At 35.0% G+C, this 27,454-nt stretch overlaps 1 protein-coding gene across 1 annotated transcript in view; it reads right to left on the reverse strand.

The window, feature by feature from the left end:
• Positions 1 to 389: 389 nt before the first annotated feature.
• Positions 390 to 27,454, reverse strand: part of LOC102741282 (EF-hand calcium-binding domain-containing protein 13) — a 62,656-nt gene continuing 35,591 nt past the window's right edge. Inside the window, exons 7-15 of the mRNA XM_081804741.1 lie at positions 26,509 to 26,646; positions 25,190 to 25,261; positions 19,930 to 20,073; positions 16,491 to 16,565; positions 10,820 to 10,963; positions 8,176 to 8,247; positions 4,789 to 4,932; positions 4,128 to 4,199; positions 390 to 795 (exon numbers count right to left, since the gene is read on the reverse strand). Of these exons, the coding sequence (XP_081660867.1) occupies positions 629 to 795; positions 4,128 to 4,199; positions 4,789 to 4,932; positions 8,176 to 8,247; positions 10,820 to 10,963; positions 16,491 to 16,565; positions 19,930 to 20,073; positions 25,190 to 25,261; positions 26,509 to 26,646 (1,028 nt within the window). The 3' untranslated portion in view covers positions 390 to 628. The remainder of the gene's footprint in view (positions 796 to 4,127; positions 4,200 to 4,788; positions 4,933 to 8,175; positions 8,248 to 10,819; positions 10,964 to 16,490; positions 16,566 to 19,929; positions 20,074 to 25,189; positions 25,262 to 26,508; positions 26,647 to 27,454) is intronic.

The following is a 27,454-nucleotide window of genomic DNA, read 5'->3' on the forward strand; positions in this document are numbered from 1 at the left end:
TTGTTCCCTGAGAGGCAGATCTGATTTTATTTTTTTACCTGAAGCTAAATTTAAGGCAAGAAATGGCTTTCTAAATAAGGATATATCCCAGCTGAGAATATAGATAGGTCAGGTAAATTCTTTGTAAATAGATCAAAAAGCAGCTCAACACTTATATATGAGTGTTATATAGACAAATGTTTTAATTGTTCCAACAATAACTTGCGCTTTTCAAAGGGCCTTTCACCTAAAAAAAAAAAAAGCTAGAAAACTATTAAGACCTCTCTAAAATTCATAAAAGGAAAGGGATTAACTTTGAAATGAAATTACTCTAAAAAGAAACATTTCAAAGCCATACAACAACATATATAAATACTTTGAGACCAACTTTACAATCCAGTCCAAGAGATCATCCAGGAATTTGATACTGTAATTACTAAATGGATATATCTGTGGATATAGAATATAAGGTATATCCCTAAATTTGGTCTGTACTAAATCCCATTTCAATACATTTATGCTATTATTTAGGAACTAAATATTACAATATTAACTAAATATTAGGAACTAAGTATTAAGATTTAATTAGTATTTGGTAAAATATTTAAAAATCCTTGGATAACATTTTAGAAGAAATTTTTATTACAAGTCACTCAATTAACTCACCCTCAACAAAGGAATCATCCAGTATTTCTTGAAGACTATCATCAGTGAAATAAATTCTATTGGTGTTTCCAAGTACATCTGCATATTTGTCCTTATCAGATTGATCACTTTCTTCCATAGAGTCCAATGAATTGATGATGTCATTCAATGCTACAAACAGAGAGAATATATATACAACATGTACTTCAGTCCATGGATCCAAATCTTTGGAACATAACAATAAAACTGATGGACTCTTCCAGATTTGCACTGTCCTAAATGGCAGCCACTAACCACATGTGGCCATTTAAGTAAGTAGAGCAATCCATTCTCCACTATAGTTTTCTATAACCCCTTATCTTTATTCTTAAAATTATTTTCTTAAAATTCTGGGTTCTGGGTGGGCTATTCCTATATGAACAAAAAAGTATGCCAAAGTTTCTCTAGTTATCTATTAATGAGCTCACCATTTCAGTAAAAAATACCCTCATTCTTCATAACTGCTCTCAAACCCCAATCCTTCCCTTTCCACTTTCTTTCCCTACACCCCTTGCTCCTGTCACCTCACTTACACAATTTAGAGAATCAGCAAAGGTTATTATGTTTAGCACAATAACATCAAACATCTAGAAGAGGAAATCCACAACTGACCTCCCGGAATGGCTCAGTCAGTTGGGCATCTGACTTTTGATTTCGGCTCAGGTCATGATCTCAGGGTCTTGGGACAGAGCCCCACACTGGGCTCCACACCCAGAATGGAGTCTGCTTGGGATTCTCTCTCCCTCTCCTCCTCCCCCCACTGGCTCCCTCTCTCTCTCTCTCTCAAATAAATAAATGAATAAATAAAAATTTTTTAAAAACCCTTCACATTTCTAAAGTATATATCTAAAAAATCATCTCTCAGGATTCATTAAGAGAAATGTATAATAAGTTACTTTAAAATTAGCTAGTTTATGTAGAAGCATAATTTAACTCATTATGCTGTTCCATGATTTAGTCATTAGTCATTGGTAAGAAGTTTCAAAAACAGGCCATGTGAGGAAGGGCTGAAGGGAAGTGTGAGTCTAGAGAAAAGATGATTCAATGTGAAAGAAAAAAAATGAGTTCATCTCACATCTCTGGAGGGCTACTGATAGGAGGAAGAGTCCAAATGTTAAATATGGTTTGGGAATGGAATTATAAGGCAGGATTTCCACCAAATATGTAGAATAATTGACCAGTTCTGCAGCTGTCCAAAATTATGGAATGGGCTGCTTCAAAAAGTCATAAGGATTTCTAAGACAAATAGTAGGATGAATGTGAATTACCATTAGCCTGTCCCTGAAAGCCACTAATGTGACTTTTATTTTTTATTTTTTTAAAGATTTTATTTATTTTTTAGAGAGCGAGCAAGAGAGAAACAGCATGAGAGGGGAGAGGGTCAGAGGGAGAAGCAGGCTCCCCGCCGAGCCGGGAGCCCGATGTGGGACTCGATCCCAGGACTCTGGGATCATGACCTGAGCCGAAGGCAGACACTTAACCATCTGAGCCACCCAGGCGCCCCTAATGTGGCTTTTAAATAAACATATAATAATTGAAGAAACTCCATATCTAATGAGCATGAAACTATCAAATCCTCTACTATAGACCTCATTCTCTGACCACAAAAAACATAACTAAAAGTAAACAACAAAGATAGAGCAATAAGGAAATTCAAACTGCTTTAAAAATTTTTAAAAATTGCTTTAAATTTTAAAGTTTTCTCTTAAACAACTCTTACATCAAGGAGAAAATCAAAATATGACTGAAAATACTTAGAAAATAACAACAATGATAAACAAAGACCATTAGATAAATCAAAGTTTTACTAAAATGAAAATGATAAACATTTAATGTCCAGTAAGAAAAAAAAGTAAATTAATAATTTAAACAACTTAGAAAAACTATAAAATGGGCAAAAGAGAACAATAGAAAGGATTTCATAAAGGCAAAAGCAGAAATTAATTTTTTAACTATAAACAGAAACACTAAAGATAAATTAAGAGGTAGTGCTTTAAAAAGAGAGATAATTAAAATGATTTGTTAGTAAACATAGAAAAAGGTAAGGTGTACATATGTGCAAATTCAAGAATGAGAAAAAACCAGATACAAAAAAATCAAAAGAATTATCCGGGCTGTATTAATATTCCAATAAAACACCTGAATAAAATAAATTTCCTAGGAGAATAAAAACTACCAACACTGACAAAATAAGACAGAAAATGGCAAAAATCAATCCACCAAAATCAAAGATGAATTATAAACTAGAAAAAAACTACGATGGGACAGAACATTAATGTGCCTAATATATAAAGAGCTCTTTACAAATTCATATGAAAAAGACAATCTAATTAAAATATAATCAAAGCACACTTGACAATCATGAAAAATATATTTTACCTCACTAGTCATTAAAGAAGTATGTATTAAAACAATAATAGAATTTTTTTACCAGAATTTTCAATAGCTAATACCCATTATTGATAAAAGTGAATTTTTACACCCCTTTGGGAGGATAATTAAGCAATAGCTGTTAACATCTTGTATCTGCATATATTTTGGTCTAGCACTGTGACTTCTGGGGAATTTATCCTCCAGGAAAACTTTGTGCACATATACACATATAAGGATGCTCATCAAAATGTTTGAATGGCTAAGAATTGGCAATAACCTAAATACTATCAAAAGTGTTGTGGATAAAATTATAGTACATCCCCACAATGGAATATTATGCAGTCTTTAAAAAGAATGAGGTAGTTTATATGATATAATGGAACATGAAACAATATCTAAGATACACTGTTAATTTCTTTAAAAAAGCAAGTTGTGGAATATTATGGACATAGTAATTTAATTTTTAAGTAATAATTTAAGAATACACAAATATTCATAGATGCCAATAAAAAAGCCTAAAAGGATACTTACCAAATATTAACAGGGATATTTCCAGAGGGTGACATTACAAGAGCCTTATGCTTTATATTTCTTACATTTCTGGCCACTATGTTTTTTTTATAACAGTTTAAAAACTGCTATTATTATGTAATAAAGTTTTCTTATTTAGCTATTGGAAAACATTACAACCTCATGATTTTCCCAATCGTTTCCATTGAAGTAAAAATTGCTTTTTTTTTTTAAGATTTTATTTATTTATTTATTTATTGAGAGAGAGAGTGCGTGCATGTGTGTGTGTGCTCAATCCCACGTGGGGCTCAATCCCATGACCCTGAGATCATGACCTGAGCTGAAATCAAGGGTTGCACGCTTAACAGACTGAGCGCCCCTCAAGTAAAAATACTTAAATGAAAAAAACTGTAGTAAAGTTTGCCGTAAGTGGAAATGTTCAAATATAAATGAAAAAACATTTGGCACAAATACTACTACAAAGAAGATTTAAGCACCAAATATGGTATTTGACTAGGTGACCTCTGAACGAGTCCTGTGCTGTGGCCGGCCACTCAACAGTTTTACCATAACGCTCTTACCAAGAAAATTGGAAAATTTCTGGTTGTCCTTCAAAGCCTTCATACAGTCTTTAACATTCACCATGTTGTCGTCTGGAAGAAAGAGAGAGAGAGGTGATAGACAAGAATCCCTGGATAAAATAATATTAAAAAGCTAGTATGAAAATCAAAATCAGCATACAATTTCTTAAACACTTTATATACAAGATACTTTGGATTCATTTTCACCCATTATGCTTTGCAATGAACCTTACAAGATTGTAGATATACTATTTCTGATTCTACCTTTAAGGGAACTAAAATACCGAGAAAGTTAGAAGTTCAATAACTTCACTTGGCGCAAAGTGGCAAAGCTAGGTTTTCTAGTCACAGAACCGGAATTTCCAAACTATTCATTAGTCACTAAATCAAGACATATCTGAGGAAGTGGATACCAACAAGCCCAACCCCCACAAAATTTCGAACTGCTTCTTAAAAAAGTATTCTCATAACTGCAAAAGAGGAATGTAAAAGAAGAAAGGCTCCTTTTTAGATGTTTACAGTAATACAAGCAAATACCTATATTTATTTGCTCAACAAAGGAACCCCATTTACTTAAACAAAGACCTTGCCTACTCTCTTTATAGGGTCTCCTACCCAAAACAAAACAAAGAAAACCTGCTAGTAATATTTAAATGCTTACCAGAAACAAAATCTGATTGAAGAATTTTCTCTCTCTCTTCTTCAGGTGACTTAATCCCAATATTTCTTAGAAAGCTCTCCAAGTTCTTCCCAGGTATCATGTCACCTTCAAGCACATCAAGAGCTAAGACAATGTCCTGTAACTCTAGAAATAGAAGAAAGTTATTTGGTAATTGAACTAACCTCTGATTTATCTTTTATTTTATTTTTTTGTTGTTGTTAAAGGAATGAACTATTTCTTTTTTCAAAGATTTTTATTTATTTATTTGGGAGAGAGGAAGCACGAGCAGGGGCAGTATGAGAGGGAGAAGCAGACTCCCTGCCAAGCAGGGAGCCCAGTGCGGAGCTCGATCCCAGGACCCCAAGATCACAACCCAAGCCAAAGGCAGACGCTTAACTGACTGAGCAACCCAGGTGCCCCCTAACCTCTGATTTAAAAAACAACAGTAGCCATCACTGAAGACTTTTGTCAGAGACAGTCCGAGATTTATTATCACATCCTGAACTGAAGAATAAGAAATCTCAGTGAAGAACCCAGGCCTCAGGGAATTCTAAGTCCAGCAACACAATATGCTTGGTCTGTCATGTTTCTTTGGTGCTAATATAAAATTGGCACAACCAAAATGATTCATATAGCTGAATTTTTCACTGCAATTACACAAAGTAGTTATTTTACCATGAAGCTCTAATGGTAGTCAACAAAATTAACTCACCCTGATTGAAGTGAAATGAATTTCAGAATCATGAGAAATGTAAAATATGAAACACAAGTATTACAAAGACTCATTAGCCTTTTTTTTTTTTTTTTCAATTCTACCACAATCCACTAGTACCCTGGCATCTGGAATTTTCCTTCATTTTCAGCCCTTTCAAAGGAGGCAGTGTTAAGTCAGATAGACTTGCATTCATATCCTGGCTCCAGGATTTGTCACCTGGAACTATGTGACCTTGAGCAAATTATTACTACTTAACCCCTCTATAAAATTCCGTAGTCTTATATCTGAAATGAGATAATAATACTATCTACCTCACAAGGTTGATGTGGAGATTAAATATGATGAGGTATGAAAAACACTTAAAACAATACTAGATACATGGCAAGCACTTAATAAATATGTCATATTAGTAGTAATAAAGTCACTACTACTACTATGATTATTACTAAAGCCATCAGGAACTAGCTATAAATAGTAATCACAGCTCCTTAGTACCTTTGATCCTGCCTCATTTTCTGTCCTCCTAACATCAAGGGGAGGCAACTGAAAATGGCAATCTGAGCTTTGCCGGCACCTAAAAACCTGTATGAGTTCTGCTTCTTTGTTTTAACTAAAACTTGGTTTCCTTCAAAATACGGTTTCCCTGCACAACCATCTTGAGTGGAGGCTGCTCATCCTCCCATGCTCCACATAGGACCAGGAAGCAGAGAAACACCCCTAAATTTCTGCTGCTGCTGTCAGGCTACTTTAGTTCCACCTTCAATCAAACCTCAGCCCTCCCCTCTGAGGCTCAGGCCTGTCATTCACCTAAGCCACCCTCCTGACACCATCATCTATTACTTTCTGAGCACACCTTCACCATCTCTGAGGATTTTGGCACCTTGCTCATAATCCTCCCTCAACCCCATTTCCCGTTATCATCTGATGACAATAAGGATGACCTTGACCTCTTAACTCCAAAAAGCCTTCACTTCCTTTCCAAAGTCATCCAAACCAATGGCTATCCTTAATCCTCATCATTACCTAGAACTGCCTGCCCCACCTCTAAAATATTAAACTACAAGATCAGACACCTGACCATAATCCCTTATAATTATGTGTGCATGTTGAAGGAAAGCATAGAACTTTATTCACAATATGCCTATTTTCTAGGCCCCTCCAAGTTCGCCAACAAATAGTCAAGGCACAGTGAACTAGCCTTATCCATTAGTAATGAAGGGAACATTCTGAAAGCCAAGTTCTCATATGCCAGTCAACCTTGCAAGCAGGCTTTTCTAAAGAGAGCTGCTTTAGGCCTGCTACGTTAACACTTGTCTTCTAGAGTGGCACTTCCTAACTCTTCCCTGTAGTTACTGGCCTTACACTGCACTAGCTGAAAAATTCCAGTGCCATCTTCCTAATGTGACCATCTCCCAGATTCAGGTACCTAAACTGTATCTTTTCTCCTTTTCCAATGGCTTAATTTCAAAATTTTTTCCTTCCTCCTCATAAAAAGTTACCTGTTCTGAATACCAGTCTCTTTCTGAGCTCTGCTCTCTGATTTCAAAATTAACTACCATTTACCAAGTATATAATATGTGCCTAATAATTAGGTTATATGCTTTACATGTGTTTTTGTACTTGATCCTGAAAACTCTATGAGAAACATGATTTTATTAGCTTCCTTCTTTTAAAGTTAAGTGAGGAAACCAGAATGGCCTAGAGAGATTACCCAGCTGATAAGTCAAAAAACCACAAACCATCATATATCATACTCCATAGCCCATGTTCTTTTCTACCTCTATGCATTGTTTCCTAGAGCACAGGTAACTATACTATGTTGATTCTAATTATGTTATGTGACCCAGGTAACATATTTATATGTCAGCAGGGAATTATTAAACACTTTTCTTAACCTAAAAGAGAAACAATAATGTCAGAAATTTCCTATGCAGGGCAGAGTGGTTACTGAAAATCTGAGAAGTATTTGTCTATTTCTTTATACCCAGAAATGACTCTGTTTCCTTAAATATATACCTATGTTGTATTCTTTTCCTGATAGTGCTTATTGACCAAATCCTCATTTGAGTGGTTATTCAAATAAATTACCAGTGATACTAAGTTTAAAACTTATTTTCCAAACAAAAAAGTACACAAACTCCACGAGTATAATCTTCATTGGTTTTAGTTCTGTTTTTTAACTTTTAAGCAAAAATGGAAGTCAAGTAGTAGAAAATACCCATGCTATCAAAATGTTAAAATACAAGAGTGCCATGGTCACAAAAACCAAAGAAAGAACATGAGGAATGTCTACTAAAGGAAGCAGTAGAAGATTTCTGAGAAATTCTATAGAATAATATAGAAGCCTATACACTGGGTGGAGTCCTAAGTCTGAGGCATAAAATTATATAGAAAATATTCATATCTGAAAAAATTTAAAGCCAGTAGCTGACTTTATATAAAGCCCAAAAACAAAAAGGGGATTTAAAATAGCTTTACACAGACCCCCATTCCAGAAAAAGCCTTTTTTCTTTCATGGAAGCTGCCAACTTTTAATTTTTGCCTGCTTTAAAACAGATCAATACCAACATGTTAACCAGAAATTAGCAGAACTAGAAACACTAAAAAACAAAACAAAAAGACATCCATTCAATAAAAGTAAATTTAACAGTCACAAATAATCTAGTACTTACCTTTTAACCTGGAGGCATCACGCATATCCTTTACCACTTTTCCAAATTCTTCTACTTGTACTTCATCATCTTCTGCAAGAAAAATATTTTTTTATTATTATGTTCAAACATTTTTAATAGATCAGCCTCGCTAAGCAAAAGTCAGGATCCAATGCAGCAATCTCTAAAAAGGTAAATTATTTGATGTATTCATAAGAATCATATTTCCTTTTCATATTGTTGGCTCTCCAAAAGATTAATTTTATGGAATGAATAAACCTTAAGATTATAGGAGAAGGGCTGAGTTTTCAATTCCCATCAATCAGGAGAAACTGTGTAATCCATATTCCTAGGGAGAACACTAAGAGACAAACCTGTTTTAGTTTAACCTTTCAAATGTTTGAAGATAAAAATGCTCTACTAGATTAAAGATTTTTCCAATGCCAGATGGTTCTGCAATTTCTAACATGTTTACACCCATTTTGTACACAAGAACACACAGATACTAGAAAGCCAAAGTGACAAACACGGGACAGAGACAGCTTTGCTTTCCCAGTCAGGAACAGGGAAACTTAGTGCAAGGATTTAGAATTACTGTAGTTTATGATCATAGGATAGAATACAGGTGCTATAAAATGAGATATTGGGGAAGCATTTCTAAATTTGCCAAATGATAAATACCCTTTCTGTTTTTCAATGCCTTTTTGTAACCATCATAAAAATATTTTTTAGGGACGCCTGGATGGCTTAGTTGGCTAACTGTCTGCCTTCAGCCCAGGCCACGATCCCAGGGTCCTGGGATGGAGCACCACATCAGGCTCCGTGCTCAGCGGGGAGCCTGCTTCTCCCTCTGCCTGCCGCTCCCCCTGTTTTTCTCTCTCTCTCTCTCTTTCTCTGACAAACAAATAAATAAAATCTTTTTAAAATTATTTTTTAAAAACTTTAAATATACTTTAAAATATTAATGAGTCAATACAGAATACCATCAATAACCAAGAAGTAATTCTTCAATCTCACTAAGTATAGGAAATCTAAATCAGTTTTTTTTTCCTTTTTAACATAACATGGTCAAAAAAGTATATACTAGATCAGTAATTTTTAAGTTCTTCTTCATGTTTCTAAGTCTCTGTTGAGCTACTTAAGCAGTTCACTTGATCATTTCCCCCACTTTAATCAGAGAAACTCAACTCTTAGGATTTATATATTGACGTACTCTGTAAGATTTCATTTAGAAGAAAAGAATTCTCCTGCTTTAACAGCACCAAATATCAATACAAAACCAAAAATAACAAGGTTCAAAACTTTGCAAACCACTACATTAAAATAAGAATTAAATCTTTGTACTGAAGGTCCAATGTTACGAGAAAAAATGGTATGACAGATGGGGTACACAAAGTTTTCAATATCATGCATGTATTTGGATTTAGATGGTAGAATAACCTACATTTTACACACTGTGTTTTTGCTTTATAAGTATATAATAATAAATCAGATACAGTATATGGGGTTTTTATTATCACAATAAGTAATTTTAGAGATAGCTGAGTTATTTTTATAGCTCATAAAATGATACCTTACTGGTCTGATTAAAATAAATGCTACATAATACTTTCTCTGGTATGTGTTGCCTTCAAATTCCACTCACTCTATCAAGAGAAACTGAAGCTTTGCAATAAAAGAAAAGAGAGGGGGGAAAAAATCCCTACTATCAGGTGGTAAGTATCCTTCTATTTTGATCAACCCTCCTCATCTCAAATATCTCACTAAACAAAACAATCAACACACTTAAAGTCCAAAATTACCAGTGTCACTTAAACAGGAGCTTAACAACTGGGTGTTATGCACAAACAATGAATCATGGAACACTACATCTAAATCTAATGATGTAATGTATGGGGATTAACATAACAATAAAAAATTTAAAAAAAACAAAAAAAACCAGGAGCTTAACAGAGAAAAAGGGGTAAGTAATCCTCACAGGGAAAGACAGTTCTTTGACAAAGACCCCAGACGCATGCTTATGTTACTAGGCTAGTTTGGCATAAACATTCCACATACAAGAGTACAATAATACATTTGTAACTTCATGAGGGAGTGGAAATGTTCACCTGTGGTTGCATACTACCTCTCTCCTGCCTACAGAACATCAGCAGTAAATGATAGTCTTATTTTTAAAATTTTAGTCTATAGTCTTTGTTTTACAGTACTTTTGTGAACTTACTTTTTGTTTTGAATCTTTTTTTTACTTGCGAACTAAGTAGAAGTGGTAGCCACCATCAGGTGTGTTTTTCTAGCAAATTAAATGAAAACCTATTTCAACAAAACAGTATGGACATCCCAAATAGTGTTAAAAAAAAAAAAAAAAGGAATAGATCTCTTAATATTTCCTAACAATCCCTTCTGTGTTCACTGGGATGTGCCATTTTCCAGTAACATGTAACACAACCTGAAGATAGTCAATGCATATTCAATCAATTTAGAGTAATAATAAATTAGATATTAACATTTTTTTTCTGTAGGACAAACAATCTGAGCTTTCTTTATATTTCCTAATTGTATATATTGGCATATCAACCAAATACAAGATACAAGGAAAAATAAAGATTGATAGAAGATAGAACCATATGCTTGTAAATCTTTTAATTTTAATATTTAGAGTACTTACCATCAATTATTGCTAATTTCAGTGCATCTAGGAATTCTTTTTTTTTCAAGTTATTATTCTTCCTGGACAGAGTGTTCCACAGGTAAGAAGCATTCATCTTTTCTTTGCTGAGATTGTGGAGGTTTTCAATAGTCTCAGGCAATACTGAAGGGTAGATAACACACAAGTTTTACAACATTCTTGTCCAAGAAGTTAGTACAGTAAACTATTATCTGGACTAGTCAGGAATTAAGGTTTTTATGGTTAAGAAGAGTAACAAATACAGCATAAATGGTTGCCAATTTTCTTTCTTTTTTTTAAAGATTTTATTTTTATGTAATCTCTATACCCAATGTGGGCCTCGAACTCACAACCCCAGGATCAAGAGTCCCACGCTCTACCAACTGAGGCAACCAGGTGCCCCTGCCAATTTTCAAATATTAAAATACAATAAAATATTTAACACCAAAATTAGTGTGTCTTTGAGGATTCTGAAACATTTCTAGAACTTATGGTAACCCCACCCCTGAATAACCACTATAGAGTAATTTGCACTGAACTATATAGATTTATAGAAGTCTGAATTCATAAACAAGTCCAATTGATAAAAACATGAATTAAATAGCTTTTGCTCTACATCTCCCTCCCAAAATTCTTCCCTGGATCTTACTTTCTCTTCAATCTACCACTGCAGACCATGGGAAGAAATTTTGTTTTTTAAAAAATTCCAATAGAATTTAATGGAAGGTTTAATGTGTGTGTGTGTGGGGGGGTGAAATTATCTCATCACAAATGCGTAAAAGATCACTGTGCTGCTGTATAGAGAATGGACTCTCTGGAAGATCAGGCAGTTAGGAAGGTACTGTAGTAGTTCAGAGAAAAAGATGACAGTGGCTTCAAATAGTGGTAATAGTGATAAAGATAATGAGAAGTGGTAATAGTGATAAAGATAATAGTGATAAAGATAACAGTGATAAAGATAATGAGAAGTGGACAAATAAAGAATGTGTTTTGAGAATGAAGCTGAGAATATTTTTTTTAAGATTTTATTTTTAAGTAATCTCTACATCCAATGTGGGGCTCAAACTTACAACCCAGAGATCAAGCATTGCACGCTCTACCAACTGAACCAGCCAGGTGCGCCAAAGCTGAGAGTATTTAGTGATGAATTGAATGAGAGCCTGGGGCCATGAAGAACTGCTAGGTTCAATAACTGAGCAACTGGGTGGATAGTAGTGTCAAAAACTGAGGTAACAGAGACTAGGGAAAGAATAAGATTGCTGGAGAGCAAGAATTCCTTTTTATACATATTAAGTATGAGATAAATGGGGAGTCAAAAGGATAGAGATATTATTTAAAGTAGTAAGATTATTCAGGAAGAGGCTTAAAGAATGAGGCTCCGAATGGATTTTGGGATCACGCTAACATTTAAAAGTCAGCCATAAAGGAAGCAGCCAGCAAACAAGACCAAAAAAGATGAGTGATTTTTACAATAGAATATTATTCAGCTACAAGAAAGAAGGAAATCTTCACATTAGTGACAACATGGATGGACCTTAAGGGCACTATGCTTAGTAAGATAAAGCAGACAGAGAAAGACAAACACTGTAAGGTCTCACATCTAAAAAGCAGAACTCCAAAAAATTAATTAATTAGTTAATTAATTACATTTTTAAAAAGCAGAGTTCAGAAACAGAGTAGGATACTGGTTACCAGGGGCTGAGGGGTAGGGAAACTGGGACTATGTTGGTCAAAGGGTATGAACTTATAATTAGAAGATGAAAAAGTTCTGGGGATCTAATGCACAGCACTGTGATTATAATTAACAATACTGTATTATATACTTGAAAGTTGCTAAGAGACTAAATCTTAGTGTTCTCACCACAAAAAAGGAAATGATAATTACTTTATAATTACATGATGTGATGAAGGTGTTAGTTAACACTATAGTGGTGATCATATTGCAATATATGTGTATCAAATCAGCACTTTGTACAGCTAAATTTACACAGTATGTCAATTAAATCTCAATTTTTTTAAAAAAGAAAGAGCCAATAAGATGGAAGAAAAATTAGGAGATTACAGTGTCAGAGAAAACACAAGAAGAAAAAAAAATTTTTTTTCAGATTTTATTTATTTATTTGACAGAGAGAAATATAGCGAGAGAGGGAACACAAGCAGGGGGAATGGGAGAGGGAGAAGCAGGCTTCCCGCTGAGCAAGGAGCCCGATGTGGGGCTCGAACCCAGGACCCCAGGATCATGACCCGAGCCGAAGGCAGATGCTTAACGACTGAGCCACCCAGGCACCCCTTAAAGATTTTTTATTTATTTGACAGAGAGAGAGGGAGAGACACAGCGAGAGAGGGAACACAAGCAGGGGGAGTGGGAGAGGGAGAAGCAGGCTTCCTGCCAAGTAGGGAGCCCGATGCGGGGCTCGATCCCAGGACCCCGGGATCATGACCTGAGCCGAAGGCAGCCGCTTAACAACTGAGCCACCCAGGTGCCCACAAGAAGAGAAAATTTTGAATAAACATATTAAATTAAAACATAAGAATGGTTGAATCATTATGCTGTACACCTGAAACTAACATAACACTGTATGTAAATGATACTTGAAGTAAAAAAACTGCTGGAGGTAAACAAGATGAAAACAAAAACTTGATGATTAGATTTAACAAAATGAGATTTAACTTTTGTAAAAAAAGCTAGTATGGGCGGCAAGGTCAAAACCTGAATGAGTGTTTTTAGAGAACTGGCAATATAGTATTCTGATGATAGCCACATTCTCCTTCAATTTCCAACACAAAACATATTCTATACTAAGTTAAAATATCACTAAAAATAATATTTGGAAATGAACTGAATGAGGGAAGGGGTTAGTGGAGCTAGGGCCACAAGGGAAAAAAGATCAAGAATGACTCCTAACTTTGGGGGCTAAACAACTGAATGCTAAGCTCAATAGAAAGGGAAATCATCAGATATGAGGAAGAAATATGATTTATGTGTGTGCCTAAGCTGATGCCATAGCAGTCAGATGGTATAATGTAGAAGTTAAGAGCCTAAGCTCCACCTGAGTTCTAATCTTAACTCTACCACAGACTAGGTATATGACTTTTTTAACCTCTATGTCGTGGTTTTCTCATCCATAAAATAAACATAATATTACAGTTGATATGAGAATTAAATGAGTTAATAAAAAGTATTTAGAACAGTATTGGCACATAGAAAGCACTCAATAAATGTGAGTACTAGTAGTAATTACTGTTATTATGTGGTACAGACAAGTCTAGAATTATAATTGAGATGCCTACTCAAAACCAGGATGCTGAAAAGTCTTCCCATCTAAAAATTATGACTAAAAACACTTTGGTCACCTTTTTAGGAATTCAAGAAGAAAGCTGTTTTCTGCCTGAGGTATGAATGCAGGGAATAAATCTCCAATGATAACCTAAATCCCAAGGCTATCATGTGTGAGTGTTGGGTTCCAAATCAAATTATTTATTTAATATAAAAATTCTAAACAAAGAATTAACATAAAACTGTCATAGCTAATTATCCTTATGGAAAAAAATTAAATTGGATCTCAATTTCACTCCATACTTAAAAATCAATTTCAGGTGAATTGAAGACTTAAATATGAAAAAGAAAAACTTAAAAATTTTTAGAAGAAAATACTTGGAAATATCTTAATGTCCTCAAAATAGAGACAGGCTTCTATTTTCCCTATAAAGGCAAAGTTATCTGCTAAATGTGAGAAGGGTAGAGGTTGGGGGTAGGAATGGAAGTTCGAGAGAATGGAGATTTTAAATAGTTATTTCAGAGAGTGAAAAAATAAGCTAACTGGGGAGGAACAATCCCATAATTCCTAGGCAGTGTCAAAGGCCATCAGACATTGATGATCAAGACCTTATAGCGGCATTCTATTCAATCTGCTCAGCTGTATAATTTTCTCTAGAAATGCTGTCAGCCACAGGAGAAAGCAGGGTTGGGAGTTTTGTTAGCTAGGTGCAACCAAGGGGCAAGAAAGCTTAGGGTATTTGAGACACAAAGACCAGAGATTTTAAACTGACTAAGAAAGAAAAGTGAAAACAGGAAGAGACTGGTGGGTAAGGAAAAAGTAGAGGGGTAGATGGATGGAAGGTCCCAAGGAGGTATACAAAACCAATAAGCAGTCTGATGAAGATATGAGCAGTCAAATGAAGAAAAAAGGAAAAGCATTAAACATAAATGTGCAATATTAAAAATGAGAAAGGAAATATAACTACAGATACAAATAAGATACTATACTATACAACTCTGTGCTAATAAAATTTTTTATCTCCATGAAACTGAAATTCCTCGGAAAAATGAAGTAACTAACAATGCAAATAATCTCTTCATCCAATTAATCTATTGTTTCCTTGTATAAAAACAAATTAAATGGATTTATAAGGTAAAATAACTTACTTAAAATGTGCTATTACTCAATACTAAGCACAAAATAACAAAATGCTACTTTTAACCCCAATTTTTTTTAAGTAGCTCCACGCCCAGCATGGAACCCAGTGTGGGACTTGAACTCATGACCCTGAGATCAAGACCTAAGCTGAGATCAAGAGACACATGCTTGGGGCGCCTGGGTGGCTCAGTTGTTTAAGCGACTGCCTTCGGCTCAGGTCATGATCCTGGAGTCAGTCCCTGGATCGAGTCCCGCATCGAGTCCCGCATCGAGTCCCACATCGAGTCCCGCATCAGGCTCCCTGCTCGGCAGGGAGTCTGCTTCTCCCTCTGACCCTCCCCCCTCATGTGCTCTCTCTCTCATTCTCTCTGCCAAATAAATAAATAAAATCTTTAAAAAAAAAAAAAAAGAGAGACAGATGCTTAATCGACTGAGCCATCTATGTACCCCTAACCCCAATTTTTAAAGTACTAACTTCACTCCATTTAAAATATACATATATGACCTTATAGTTCTTTTTTTTTTTTTTTTAAGATTTTATTTATTTATTTGACAGAGAGAGACAGCGAGAGAGGGAACACAAGCAGGGGGAGTGAGAGAGGGAGAAGCAGTCTTCCCGAAGAGCAGGGAACCCGATGCGGGGCTCGATGCGGGGCTCGATGCGGGGCTCGATGCGGGGCTCGATGCGGGGCTCGATCCCAGGACCCTAGGATCATGACCTGAGCCGAAGGCAGACGCTTAACGACTGAGCCACCCAGGCGCCCCTGACCTTATATTTCTTTAGAGTGAGCTTCTGAGTGACAAAGACTGTCTTTCTCAGCTTACCACACTCACAGCTTAACATAAAGCCTGATACATAACAATGGCTCGATAAATGTTACTGAATAAATTGGAAAATGGAAAAAAAATACAGCTTAAAGTAGAAAATCTGCTTACGAGTACTCAACTATAGTCACTAGATGGCATCACTTCCCCAAATTGGGAAGACATTTTGGCTCTTCCCAAAATGAATTTTATATACGTGGTTCTAACTCTCTATAGTAAGTGTGAGATTATGATAGCTTTCAACTCATTTGCACGTGGAGGTTGTTCTGGATCATTATTGGAGAAGATTAAGGCCAAACATATCAGCAGTAAGCCAGGCATTTATTTGCCCGATAACCTGTAGGATGTCTTTTGGTATATTATATTCTTCTAAAATCTGTCACACCATTTGGTCCACTAAAAGCATAAAATATGATGTTCTTACATACATAATTTTTCAGAGAAGCGTTCCGTATTGGTCATCATTATATCAATGAATTCTTTAAAATTCGCCTTTTTTGTTTCTAAAGGGAAAAGAACATTTTTTTTCATTATCTTCAAGTACTAAGTTATTAGGACAAATATTGAATTATGTAAAATAAATTCTCTATTTAGGGAGTTAATATAATTATAACCATCAGCTAATATCACTAAAAATATAAGGGTATAAGAGAAAAAGCAATTCAACTTACAGGGAGAAAGTAAATGCTGAAAATTGCCAGGAAAATTAATCAAAATCTTCCTAGTCACAAGTGTACAACATTTTTAATTTTAACTTACATGACCTTGACTTGGCCTTGCAACAATTCACTAAGATATGTAGGTGAAGAATTAGTATGTTATTTTACATATTTAGAAAAATACTTATACATGATAGATATCATGACTTTTTCCCAAGGTCACAAAAGGAAATACAAGATCAGAGATCAGAAGTAAGCTCTTTCAACTTCTGGTTTCTTCCACATCAGGCTACCATTCACATCGCTGTCTTTATTCCAGTACACTATTTAAACTATTAAACACTTTAATAGTCATTTTAGGGGCGCCTGGGTGGCTCAGTCGTTAAGTGTCTGCCTTCGGCTCAGGTCATGATCCCAGGGTCCTGGGATCGAGTCCTGCATCGGGCTCCCTGCTCAGCAGGAAGCCTGCTTCTCCCTCTCCCCCTTCTTGTGTTCCCTCTCTCGCTGTCTCTCTCTGTCAAGTAAATAAATAAAATCTTAAAAAAAAAAAAAATAGTCATTTTATACTTAGAAAATGTCTCTCCTTGATTATATATAATATCCCAATATTAGAATGGATAAAACAATCTCTAAGAATTTTCGAAGGCCACGTTAAAGGTTTTATATAAATATAATGAGCTTTTGATAACTCTACTCCTTTGCTTATCCCACTTTTTTTAAAAAATTCTAATTCTAATCTATGAAAGATAAGGCACAGCCTATTGTCCTATTCCCAAGATTAAATATCTTTGAAAACTTTAAGGAGCACCAAATCACTTTGTATTCTTACCCAAATATTTAGTGACTTAAAAAAAAAATGAGACTTTAAAAAATTCTGGGGGAATGATAGAATTAATGAAGATTTATATTCACTAAGAGGAACATATAAATTTCTAAAGCAATAGATTCCCTTATTTTTGATAATGTCTATTTGATACACATATGTTTCAGCTGAAGCACTGAACCCACCATCCACTTGAAGAACATTATTAATACCACTATATCTGCTTCTGTGCTTTTCCCATTCCATTCTACTGTTTCTCTACAGAGAGAGCATTGCTGAATTTTTCAAATTTACCAATCTCTTTGTTTTTTTACATATAATTTTAAACAGGATAAACAAACTATTCCTTAATTTTGTTTTAGAGTTCGATAAAAATTGTCAGATTGCTATAGCAATCTGAGACTTGCTTTTCTCATTCAATATATTTCTAAGAATCATCCATATAGTATATTGTTTTCACTAATGTATACACAATTAGTATTCCATTATGCACCAATGGCAAATACCACAACTTATTTATATATTCTATCACTGATCATGTTGTTTCTTTTCTATTTTTTCTTTTTTTTTGTTTGCTATTAAGATCAGTGCTGCCATGAACATTCTTAAACATGTCTCCTTGTATATCAGTGCAAGAGATTTTCTGAGATCTATAGCTAAATGTGGATTTTCTAAGTCATGAAGTATGAAAACCATTCAAAATACTACATAATGTTTTTCAAAGTTCTTTTACCACTTTTGCCTTATTTACCAACAATTAAATTAACAGACTTCTTAATTTTTGCCAGTGTAGTGGGTATAAAAAGATATTTCATTGTGACCTAAATTTTGCATTTCCCTAATTACTAATGATGTTGAGAGTCTTTTCATATGATTATTAGCAACTTGTGTTCCTTCATCTGGCAATGGCTGTTCTTGTAATTTAGTCATTTTTCTGTTGGGTTGTTAATTTATAGGGGTTCCCTCTATATTCTCCACAATGATCTTTTGCTGTTACGAGTATTGCAAATAATCTTCACTCCATTTGTGGCTTGTATTTTCATTCTGTTTGTATTATCTTTTAATAAAGAAAAGTCTTTAATTTAATGTAGTCAAATTTATCAATCTTTTTTTCTGGTTAGTGATTTTGTCTCTTAAAAATAATCCTTCCTAACTGTAAGCCAGAAAAATTTTCTTCTTTTTCTAAAACTTTTACTGTTCACATCTGGAAATTATTACTGAATATGATACATAGATAGGGATCTGATTTCATTTTTTGCATTTGAATAATTAATTATTCTAGCACCATTTATTAAACGGTGTTTTTCCCCCCTGTGATCAGCCACCTCATTATATATGTTTCCATATATATGTGTGGATATGTTTGGAAGTTTCTTATCCTGTCCTATCAGTCAATTTCTCTATCCCTGTGCCATTCTCACACTGTTTTACTTACTATAGCTTTATAATGAGTTTTGACATCCAGGAGAGCAAGTTCCCTCCAACACCACTCACACACCCCTATACACGTTTGTTTGTTTTTTTTTCCTCAAGAGTGTTTTAGCTATTCTTGGCCTTTATAATAATAATACTAGAATTAACTCATCAAAAAAGTAAAGGTTTTAACAGAACTGCTTTGGATAAATAAATTAATTAGGAGAATTGACTGTCTTGGGTCTCTGAATCCATGAATATGGGATATATTCCCATTTATTTAGATATTCTATAATGTCTTAACAAAGTCTTATCATTTTCTTACATATCTTATATTTGTTCCTATTTCTTTTTTACTTTTTTTTTACTTTTTATTATGGAAAATTTTAAATATACACAAAATAAAAAGTATATTGTAATAAAAGCTCATTTACTCTCCCTCTAGCTGCAAGTATTATCAATTCATGGCTATTCGCATTTCACCTATAACCCCACACATTTGTCTACCTCACTACCACCCATCCCCTTTAGAAAAGTTGTTGCTAAGTTATAAGGGTGAAACTAGTCAAAGTTAGTTATTCATAACTATAACAAAGTTAGCTAGTTATAAGGGTCAATACTAGTACCTTCATTATTAATTGTGGGCTTTGACATAATACAGAGTCCTTTGTCCCATTTAATGTCTTTTGTCCTGACGTCTACCTTGTCAGAAAGGAAAATCAGAAATCCTTCTTTTTGTTTGCATGTTTGCCTATAGGAAAAAAAATGTCTGAAAAGATGGTTATTACTGGTTATTTCTGGGTAATGGGATTTTGTGTGTTTTGTTGTACTTTTGAGTATTTTTCTGTATTGGTTTAATTTTAATGATCTTTATTCTAATAAAAATAAAAGTCATTATTCTGAAGAGAAAAAATAGCAAATGACCCTCTTTCATATGTGTAAACCCAGTTTTCCTGAAAATATATCACTTACCATTAGCTTCAGTCAACTCTGTGATCTTTTCAAATTCTGGCTTAGAAAGGTAAACTCCAAAACCCTGAAGACAAGTATTCAGATCCTCATAGTCCATATTTTCATCTTTAATTTTATCAATGGCTTTAATGATATCAGTCAACACTGAAAATAAAGCAGTATGCTATTAAGTATTAAATATAAGTCAAAAAGAAAACACCAACAGTAAGATGAATTTTAGTTCTAACACTAAGTTAACAAACAAGAACTTTAGAAATGTTATGTATAAAAAGAATTACCAGAATTCTTAATAATACTGAAAACCAACAAGGTACAAAATCAGAGCCAAAAATATATTCTACTTTGTTATAGTCTCTTTATTTAAGGAAGTGCCAATTTAATTGCAGTTTAAATGCATAGGAAGAAAAATATTATACAATTTCCTCATTTAATTCTCTAATAATTTAAAATTTCCTAGCAGTCTGTTTCTCAGTAGCAGAAACAGAAGTAGAAAACCCTCAATCCCAAATGATGAATTGTGGTAAGGTTTTGTAGCAATACATGGCTCAGTCTTTGGTAAATTTATCTTAGTTTATCTTCTGTGTATATAAATATTTTTACTTAGAAATAACTATCCTACATGTCTTTTTATAATACTTTGGAATATATGCTTCACAAATTTGGGCAGTATTCCATTCATTAAATTTAAACAGGTAAATTTTTACTGCAATGAAAACTTTCTTAAAATAACTTGCAAATATACAGAATTATTAAGGGGGTTGATAGACACGCATGTGTGTGTGTGTGTGTGTGTATGTGTATGTAAACTTTGGAACGACTTAAACTCAAATAGACTTCCTCTAATAGAAGATTAGGATAGGTAAAGTGAGGAAGTTGGGCAGTGGAGGGCATTAAAGCCATTATCAGGAGTTTATCAACTTTAGGCAGTCGCTGGAAATCATTATGGATTGCTAAACAAAGAAATGATCATCAAAATGATGTCTGAATTAGATGATTCTTAAAAAGATGATTCTTATATATAAATATGTACAAGATACATGTTCCTATCTCGTGAAAGGAATTTTTAGGTGAAAGAAATTCTCATTTAAAAGTAAACAGCTGATGAGTGACATCAGCAAGATGGTTGAGTAGGAAGTCTTGGACCCTTCTTCCCACAAACACACTGATTCAGCAGAAATTCAAAAATAAATTCCCTTTGTGAGAAACCAGAAACTAACTGAAAGGCTCTTACACCCTAGGAGAAGACAAAACCAGATGCATTGAAGCTGGTAGGAAGATTTGGGAAAACCTCCCACAAAAGCTGGAGACCCTGCCCCCCAGTGCAGCACCATATGATCCAGAAGAGCTCCCAGCTTCACCCAAGGAAAAGGAGCCATTGGTTCACACATCCACCAGTCCAACTTTTCCAAAAGGCCTCCCCAGAAGACTTGCTCTTGTCTTGCCCGGCTTGGAGCTCTGATGATTCTAGCACAGCCTAGTTGTTTAGATAAAATAAAGGTGGTGGCTTGGGCTGGTAGATGCCAGTGATCCTCCCCTCTGCTGAGCAGAGTAGATTAAAAATCCCAGCTCTTAGTTTCCCCCTGGAGAGGGAAAGAGATTATCCATGCATCCAGCACCACAGCTTTTCAAGAACCAGCATGTATCTTGTCAGTCCTGGAGCCTGGAGAAGGAAAAAGTCCATAGAGGCCCAGAGAATATATGGCTGGACTGACTGGTGAGGGTCTTCTCCTGTACAAGGCCGGTATGTGAAGACTGAGAAAGCAGTGTGCTTTGTCTATTGCCACAGACACCAACACACAAAGTCCAAATGGAAATTTCATAACTAAAAAATACAATAACTAAAATAAAAAGCTCAGTGGATCAACTCAAGAGCTGAAGGGAGGAAAGAAAGGAAAGAATCAATGAACGGAGGGGTAGACAAACCATGAGAGACGATGGACTCTGAAAAACAAACAGGGTTCTGGAGGGGAGGGGGTGGGAGGATGGGTTAGCCTGGTGGTGGGTTATTGAGGAGGGCACATTCTGCATGGAGCACTGGGTGTTATGCACAAACAATGAATCATGGAACACTTCATCTAAAACTAATGATGTAATGTATGGGGATTAACATAAGAATAAAAAAATAAATAAATAAAAAGAATCAATGAATGGAAAGACAGCAATGGAAATCACCCAATGAACAACACTGAGAAAATTGACCAAAAAAATGAACCATTTCAGGGACCTGTAGGAATAAAAAAACAATCTAATGGGGCACCTGGGTGGCTCAGTCAGTTAAGCATGTGACTTCAGCTCAGGTCATGATCTCAGGATCCTGGGATCAAGTCCCACATTGTCGTCGGGCTCCCTGCTCAGCCAGGAGTCTGCTTATCCCTCTACCTCTGCCCCAACCCTCTGCCCATGCTCCCACTCGCTAGCTCGCTGTCTTTCAAAAAAAAAAAAAAAAAACCCTTAAAAAAAAAATCTAACATTTGTGTCCCAGAAGAAGAGAAAGAGACCACGGTTAAAAAGGTACTCAAAGAAATAATGCCTGAACATTTCCCAAATTTTTAGCAAGAAACACTAGCCTATAGATCCAAAAAAAAAAAGTGAACCTCAAACAGGATAAATCCCAAGAAATCCATGTCAAGAAACATCATAATTAAACTTCTAAAAACTAAAGACAAGGGAAAAAACCTTGAAAGCATCCAAGGAAAAACATTGTAGGGAAAGAAAACCAATCTGAATGACAGGATTTATATCAGAAACAGTTGAAGCTGGAATAAATTTGCACAATATTTTTCAAGTACTGAAAGGAAAGTACTGTCAACGTAAGATCCCGTACTCAGAAAAAAATATTCAGGTGTAAGAAGGAAATCAAGATGTTCTCAGATGAAGGAAAACTAAGAGAATTTGTTGCCAGTAGACCTATGAATGGCTAATGAAAGTGAAAAAAGTGAAGGAAGTCAGGCACAAAAGACCACATGTTATATGATTTTGTTTATATTAAATGTAAAAAAAGAAGCAAATTTATAGAGATAGAAAGTAGATAAGTGGGGTGCCTAGGTGGCTCAGTCGGTTAAGCATCTGCCTTCGGCTTCCAACATGATCTCAGGGTCCTGGGATGGAGCCCACGCACCCCCCTCCCGCCCCGCTGGTGGGGCTTCCTACTCAGCAGGGAGTCTGCTTCTCCTGCTCTCTTTGCCCCTCCCCACTCCCACCCCGCTCATGCTTGTTCTCTCTCAAATAAATAAATAAAATCTTAAAAAAAAAAAAAGTAGATAAGTGGTTGTCTGGGGATGTAGGTAGAGATTTAACTGCAAATGGGCACGAGAGAATTTTAGGAATGATGGAAATGTTATAAAACTGGATTGTGTCCACTTCTGGTCCAATTTCCAAAGAATTGAATGCAGGAATTCAAAAGAGGTATTTGCACACTCACATTCACAGCAGCACTAGGCACAACTGCCAAGAGGTAGAAGTAACACAACTGTCTATTAATGAATGAAAGGACAAACTAAATATGGTATACACATGCAATAGAATATTAGTTAGAATAAAAGGGAAGGAAATTCTGACATACACTACAACATAGATGAATCTTGAGCGTATTATGATAAGTGAAATAAGCCATTCACAAAAAGACAAATACTGTATGATTCCACTCAAACATCTGGAGTGGGCAAATTCACAGAAACAGAAAGTAGAATGATGGCTGCCAGAAACTGGAGGGGCAGGGATGGGTAGTTGTTGTTTAATGGGTACAGAGTTTCAGTTTTGCAAGGTGAAAAAATTCTGGAGATTGGTGGTACAACAGTGTGAATATATTTAACCCTAACATTATTGAATTATACACTTACAAATGGCTAAGATGGTAAATTTTGTTATGTGTTAAATACAATTAAAAATAAAATTTAAAAATAGTATAATGGGGGTGCGACTGGGTGGCTCAGTCGTTAAGCTCCTGCCTTCGGCTCAGGTCATGATCCCAGGGTCCTGGGATTGAGCCCCTCATTGGGCTCCCTGCTCCACGGGAAGCCTGCTTCTCCCTCTCCCACTCCCCCTGCTTGTGTTCCCTCTCTCACTGTCTCTCTCTCTCTGTCAAAAAATAAATAAAATCTTTAAAAAAAATTAAAAATAAAAACAAAAATAGTATAATGGGGAAAGGGTGCAGCTGGGGGGAGGGTAGTTAGTTGTGACCAAGACATTACTTCAAAAAACAGCAATGAAACAATGACTGAGTTGGTGAAAAAATGATTGCATGGTGAAGCATTCAAGAAATTGATTTGCTAATAGTGTCTTCAAGAAATCCAGACACTTAAGCACTTACATTCATCAGAAACGACAAATGATAATGTAGCTTTTAACATGAGACTTTTTATCTAAGTATAAGAGAAAATCTTTTCCTTTGGATTAATTTTTCCTTATCTGAGAAATCTTTTGGGAAGAGACAAAAAGCTTATCTTTCTTCTTTAGCATATGAATAAATAAAAGGAAATAAAAAGAGCAAGCCTTATTATCTTCCATTTCTTTTAATCTTGCTGAAAAATATTTAATTATTTGTATAAAAAATAAAATCATTGCAAGCAAAAATTTTAAAAACTGGTTTGTGGTAACAGTTGTAGGACTCTGAATTTCATAAAAATTGGATGGGTGAAATTTATGTATGTAAATTGTATGTCAATAGAACTGCTTTTAGAAATGCTCTAAAACAAAGGCAAACCAAACCAGTATTTCATTCAAACAAGTTCCTTATAAAAAATTAAAAATCAGGGACACCTGGGTGACTCAGTTGGTTAAACGTCTGCCTTTGGCTCGGGTCATGATCCCAGGGTCTTGGGATGGAGCGCTGCATTGGGTTACTTGCTCAGTGGGGAGCCTACTTCTCCCTCTGCCTGTCGCTCCCCCTGCTTGTGCTGTCCCTCTCTCTGTCTCTCTCTCTCTCACAAATAAATAAAATCTTTAAAAAAATTAAAAATCAAATCAACCATCAATTGCTAAGAATGGAGCTAAGTACCTATTTCATCTCATTACCTTACTATTACTGTACATTTATATAGTACAGTTTTTAAAATCCACTTAACAACTCTGTGAAGTAAGCAAGTTAGCTATTATTACCTTGATAGAACAAGTCTTTAAAAAACTGGCAAATGGCTTGCCTGAGGATTTCAGGACTATTAAGTCTCTATCTGAAAAGCAAACTCAGTTCAGTTGAACCTAACTCTTTTCAACCTAACTGCTTCTTTCCTCCAAATCATTTTAAAATAAACTTCCCACCTACCATCATATTCAGGAAGACTTTGGTCTATGGCGAGAGCATTCATAAAGTCATCTAAGGTCACCATTCCACTTTCTGTAAAATAAAGAGTTGGATTATGCACTCTGTTGTGTTTTTGCATAAAAGGTAAATTCATATTTTAATACAACTATGAAAGAATTCTCCCTCACTTCATCATCATCCTACTGAGTCGTCATATCTTGTTTCCCTAGATGAGTCTTTCTAAATTAGGTCAGTTCATTTCATTTCAACAATTACTCAACAATTTTTAAATATCTACTATAAAGTGCAATGGACTGGATTAGGTACTTAGTTCTTGATAGATATAGGAAAAAGGAAAAGTGCCCATATAGTTGGACCATGAGAAATTTGAGTCTATTTCATACCATCATGAAAACCCAGTCAATATGCTATCCATTAAGATACCTTGACAATACTAACCAGTCCTTACATACCCAAGTGTCCCCATCTCTACCCCTAGTATCCAGCTAATCCAAATAATTATCTATTTTTAGGTACAAACCCTTCATAGTGCTTATACCAATCCTGATAAGCAACATAAAGAGCTCAATAATTTTAGTAGCACCTATTCTTTAGATATTTTTTTAATCAAATCTTCTTTCTCTTTGCCTTAGCTAGGAAATTTTGCTCAGGTTCTAAGAATTCATTTCTAACATATTCCCAAGTCATTCTTTCCCCAAAATGTTGCTTCTGCCTTCTCCTCAACTGAACTTCTGCTATGGACAGTTCTTAATGATAAAACAACTTCTCTAATACAACAACCCTTCCTGGAAACTTAAACTCTGCATTGAATTTACGCTGGTGACTGGGATGTGCCATTTAACATCATCTAGATGCTAACTGCCTGCCTACTTGTATAAGTAGCACTAGCCCTAAATTCCTAGCTGTAGCACTCCTTCTCCATTTTGGAATCTCCAATTATTTCTTCTTGGATCCTTAAGCTATTTGCTTAGAGATTTTTGTACCCCTTGGATATTGTGGTCTTACTGCCTGAACCTCCCTACAACTGGATCAGACTTCCCCAGTACCTGTCCCATACTAGCAGACATAGCTAGGGATAGTCATGGAGTCTTACATAAACAATTGAGATACAAAAGGCTTAGCTTCTCCAAACCAATCCATTAGGTAAGACTTTCCAGGAACTTTTTTTTATATACTACTTTCCATTTTTATATCTGTTCTTTTAGAATCTTCTTTAGCCCATTCTGCTCCATTCCTAGTTGAGAGAACTTATTCCATCATTTAAAACTATCCCATAAAAGTATCTATTTTCTCAAGAAGTTTGGCATTATTAGTCTCACCATTTTGAGTAGTGTCTGTCACAATCTTCTTGAACACTTTGTCTGATAAAGTAATTCCTATTGAAGGCAAAATGGACTTAAGTTCTTCTGCAGCAATGTAATTTTCTTGGAGTTTACTGATAGCTTCACAGATATTTTCTAAATATACAAAATGTAAAGTACTATTCAGCAACAGAATTTATGTGTCTTAAGCAACAATTAGCACCCAAAATCTTTAGTAGTCAGAAAGCAAGTTTTATCTACTTAATATTATTTTATAGGACTGCTTTTTTCTTCATATTTCTGTTGTATCTTACATTATATCTAAATACTTCCTTTATAGTTCAAACAGAAAACAATATTGAAAATTCTATAAACACTTATAAACTACTTGTTTGGAGGAACAACTTGTTCAAGTGGCTCAGCCAATGCTGCTTGGTTCTGATTAAGATATAATGAATGAGTTCAAGAGATCAAAACATCAATGTGTTCAAATTCTAGGATTCCAAGCAAAAAATGAGAGTTCTTCCCCTTCCCATCATCACTTTAGTCTACCACGCTTTCAGTTCACAAACTTCAAAATCATAAAATTTTAGAAGCAGATATACATGGCCTCATGATAAGCCCCCTAATATCATGCACTGGGATGGGTACAATATCATTTTGGTGGTATTCCAGCCAAAAATGCATAACCTGAACTTATTCATGAAGAAATACAAGGAAAACTTCAAATGAGGGACATTATACAAAATAACTAGTCAATACTCTTCAAAAGTGTCACAGTCATGAAACCATCCCAGATTGGAGGAGACTAAGGACACATGACAACTAAATGTAATGTGTGATCCTGGATGAGACCTTGAACCAGACAAAGAACATTTATGGAACAAATGAAAAAAATCAAATAAGGTCTTCAGAATAGTAAATAATATTGTATCAGTGTTAATTTCCTTGTTTAGTGCATTTA

This window comes from Leptonychotes weddellii, chromosome 15 (genome assembly GCF_054177405.1).
Source record: "Leptonychotes weddellii isolate Sample4059 chromosome 15, ASM5417740v2, whole genome shotgun sequence".
NCBI lineage: Eukaryota > Metazoa > Chordata > Mammalia > Carnivora > Phocidae > Leptonychotes > Leptonychotes weddellii.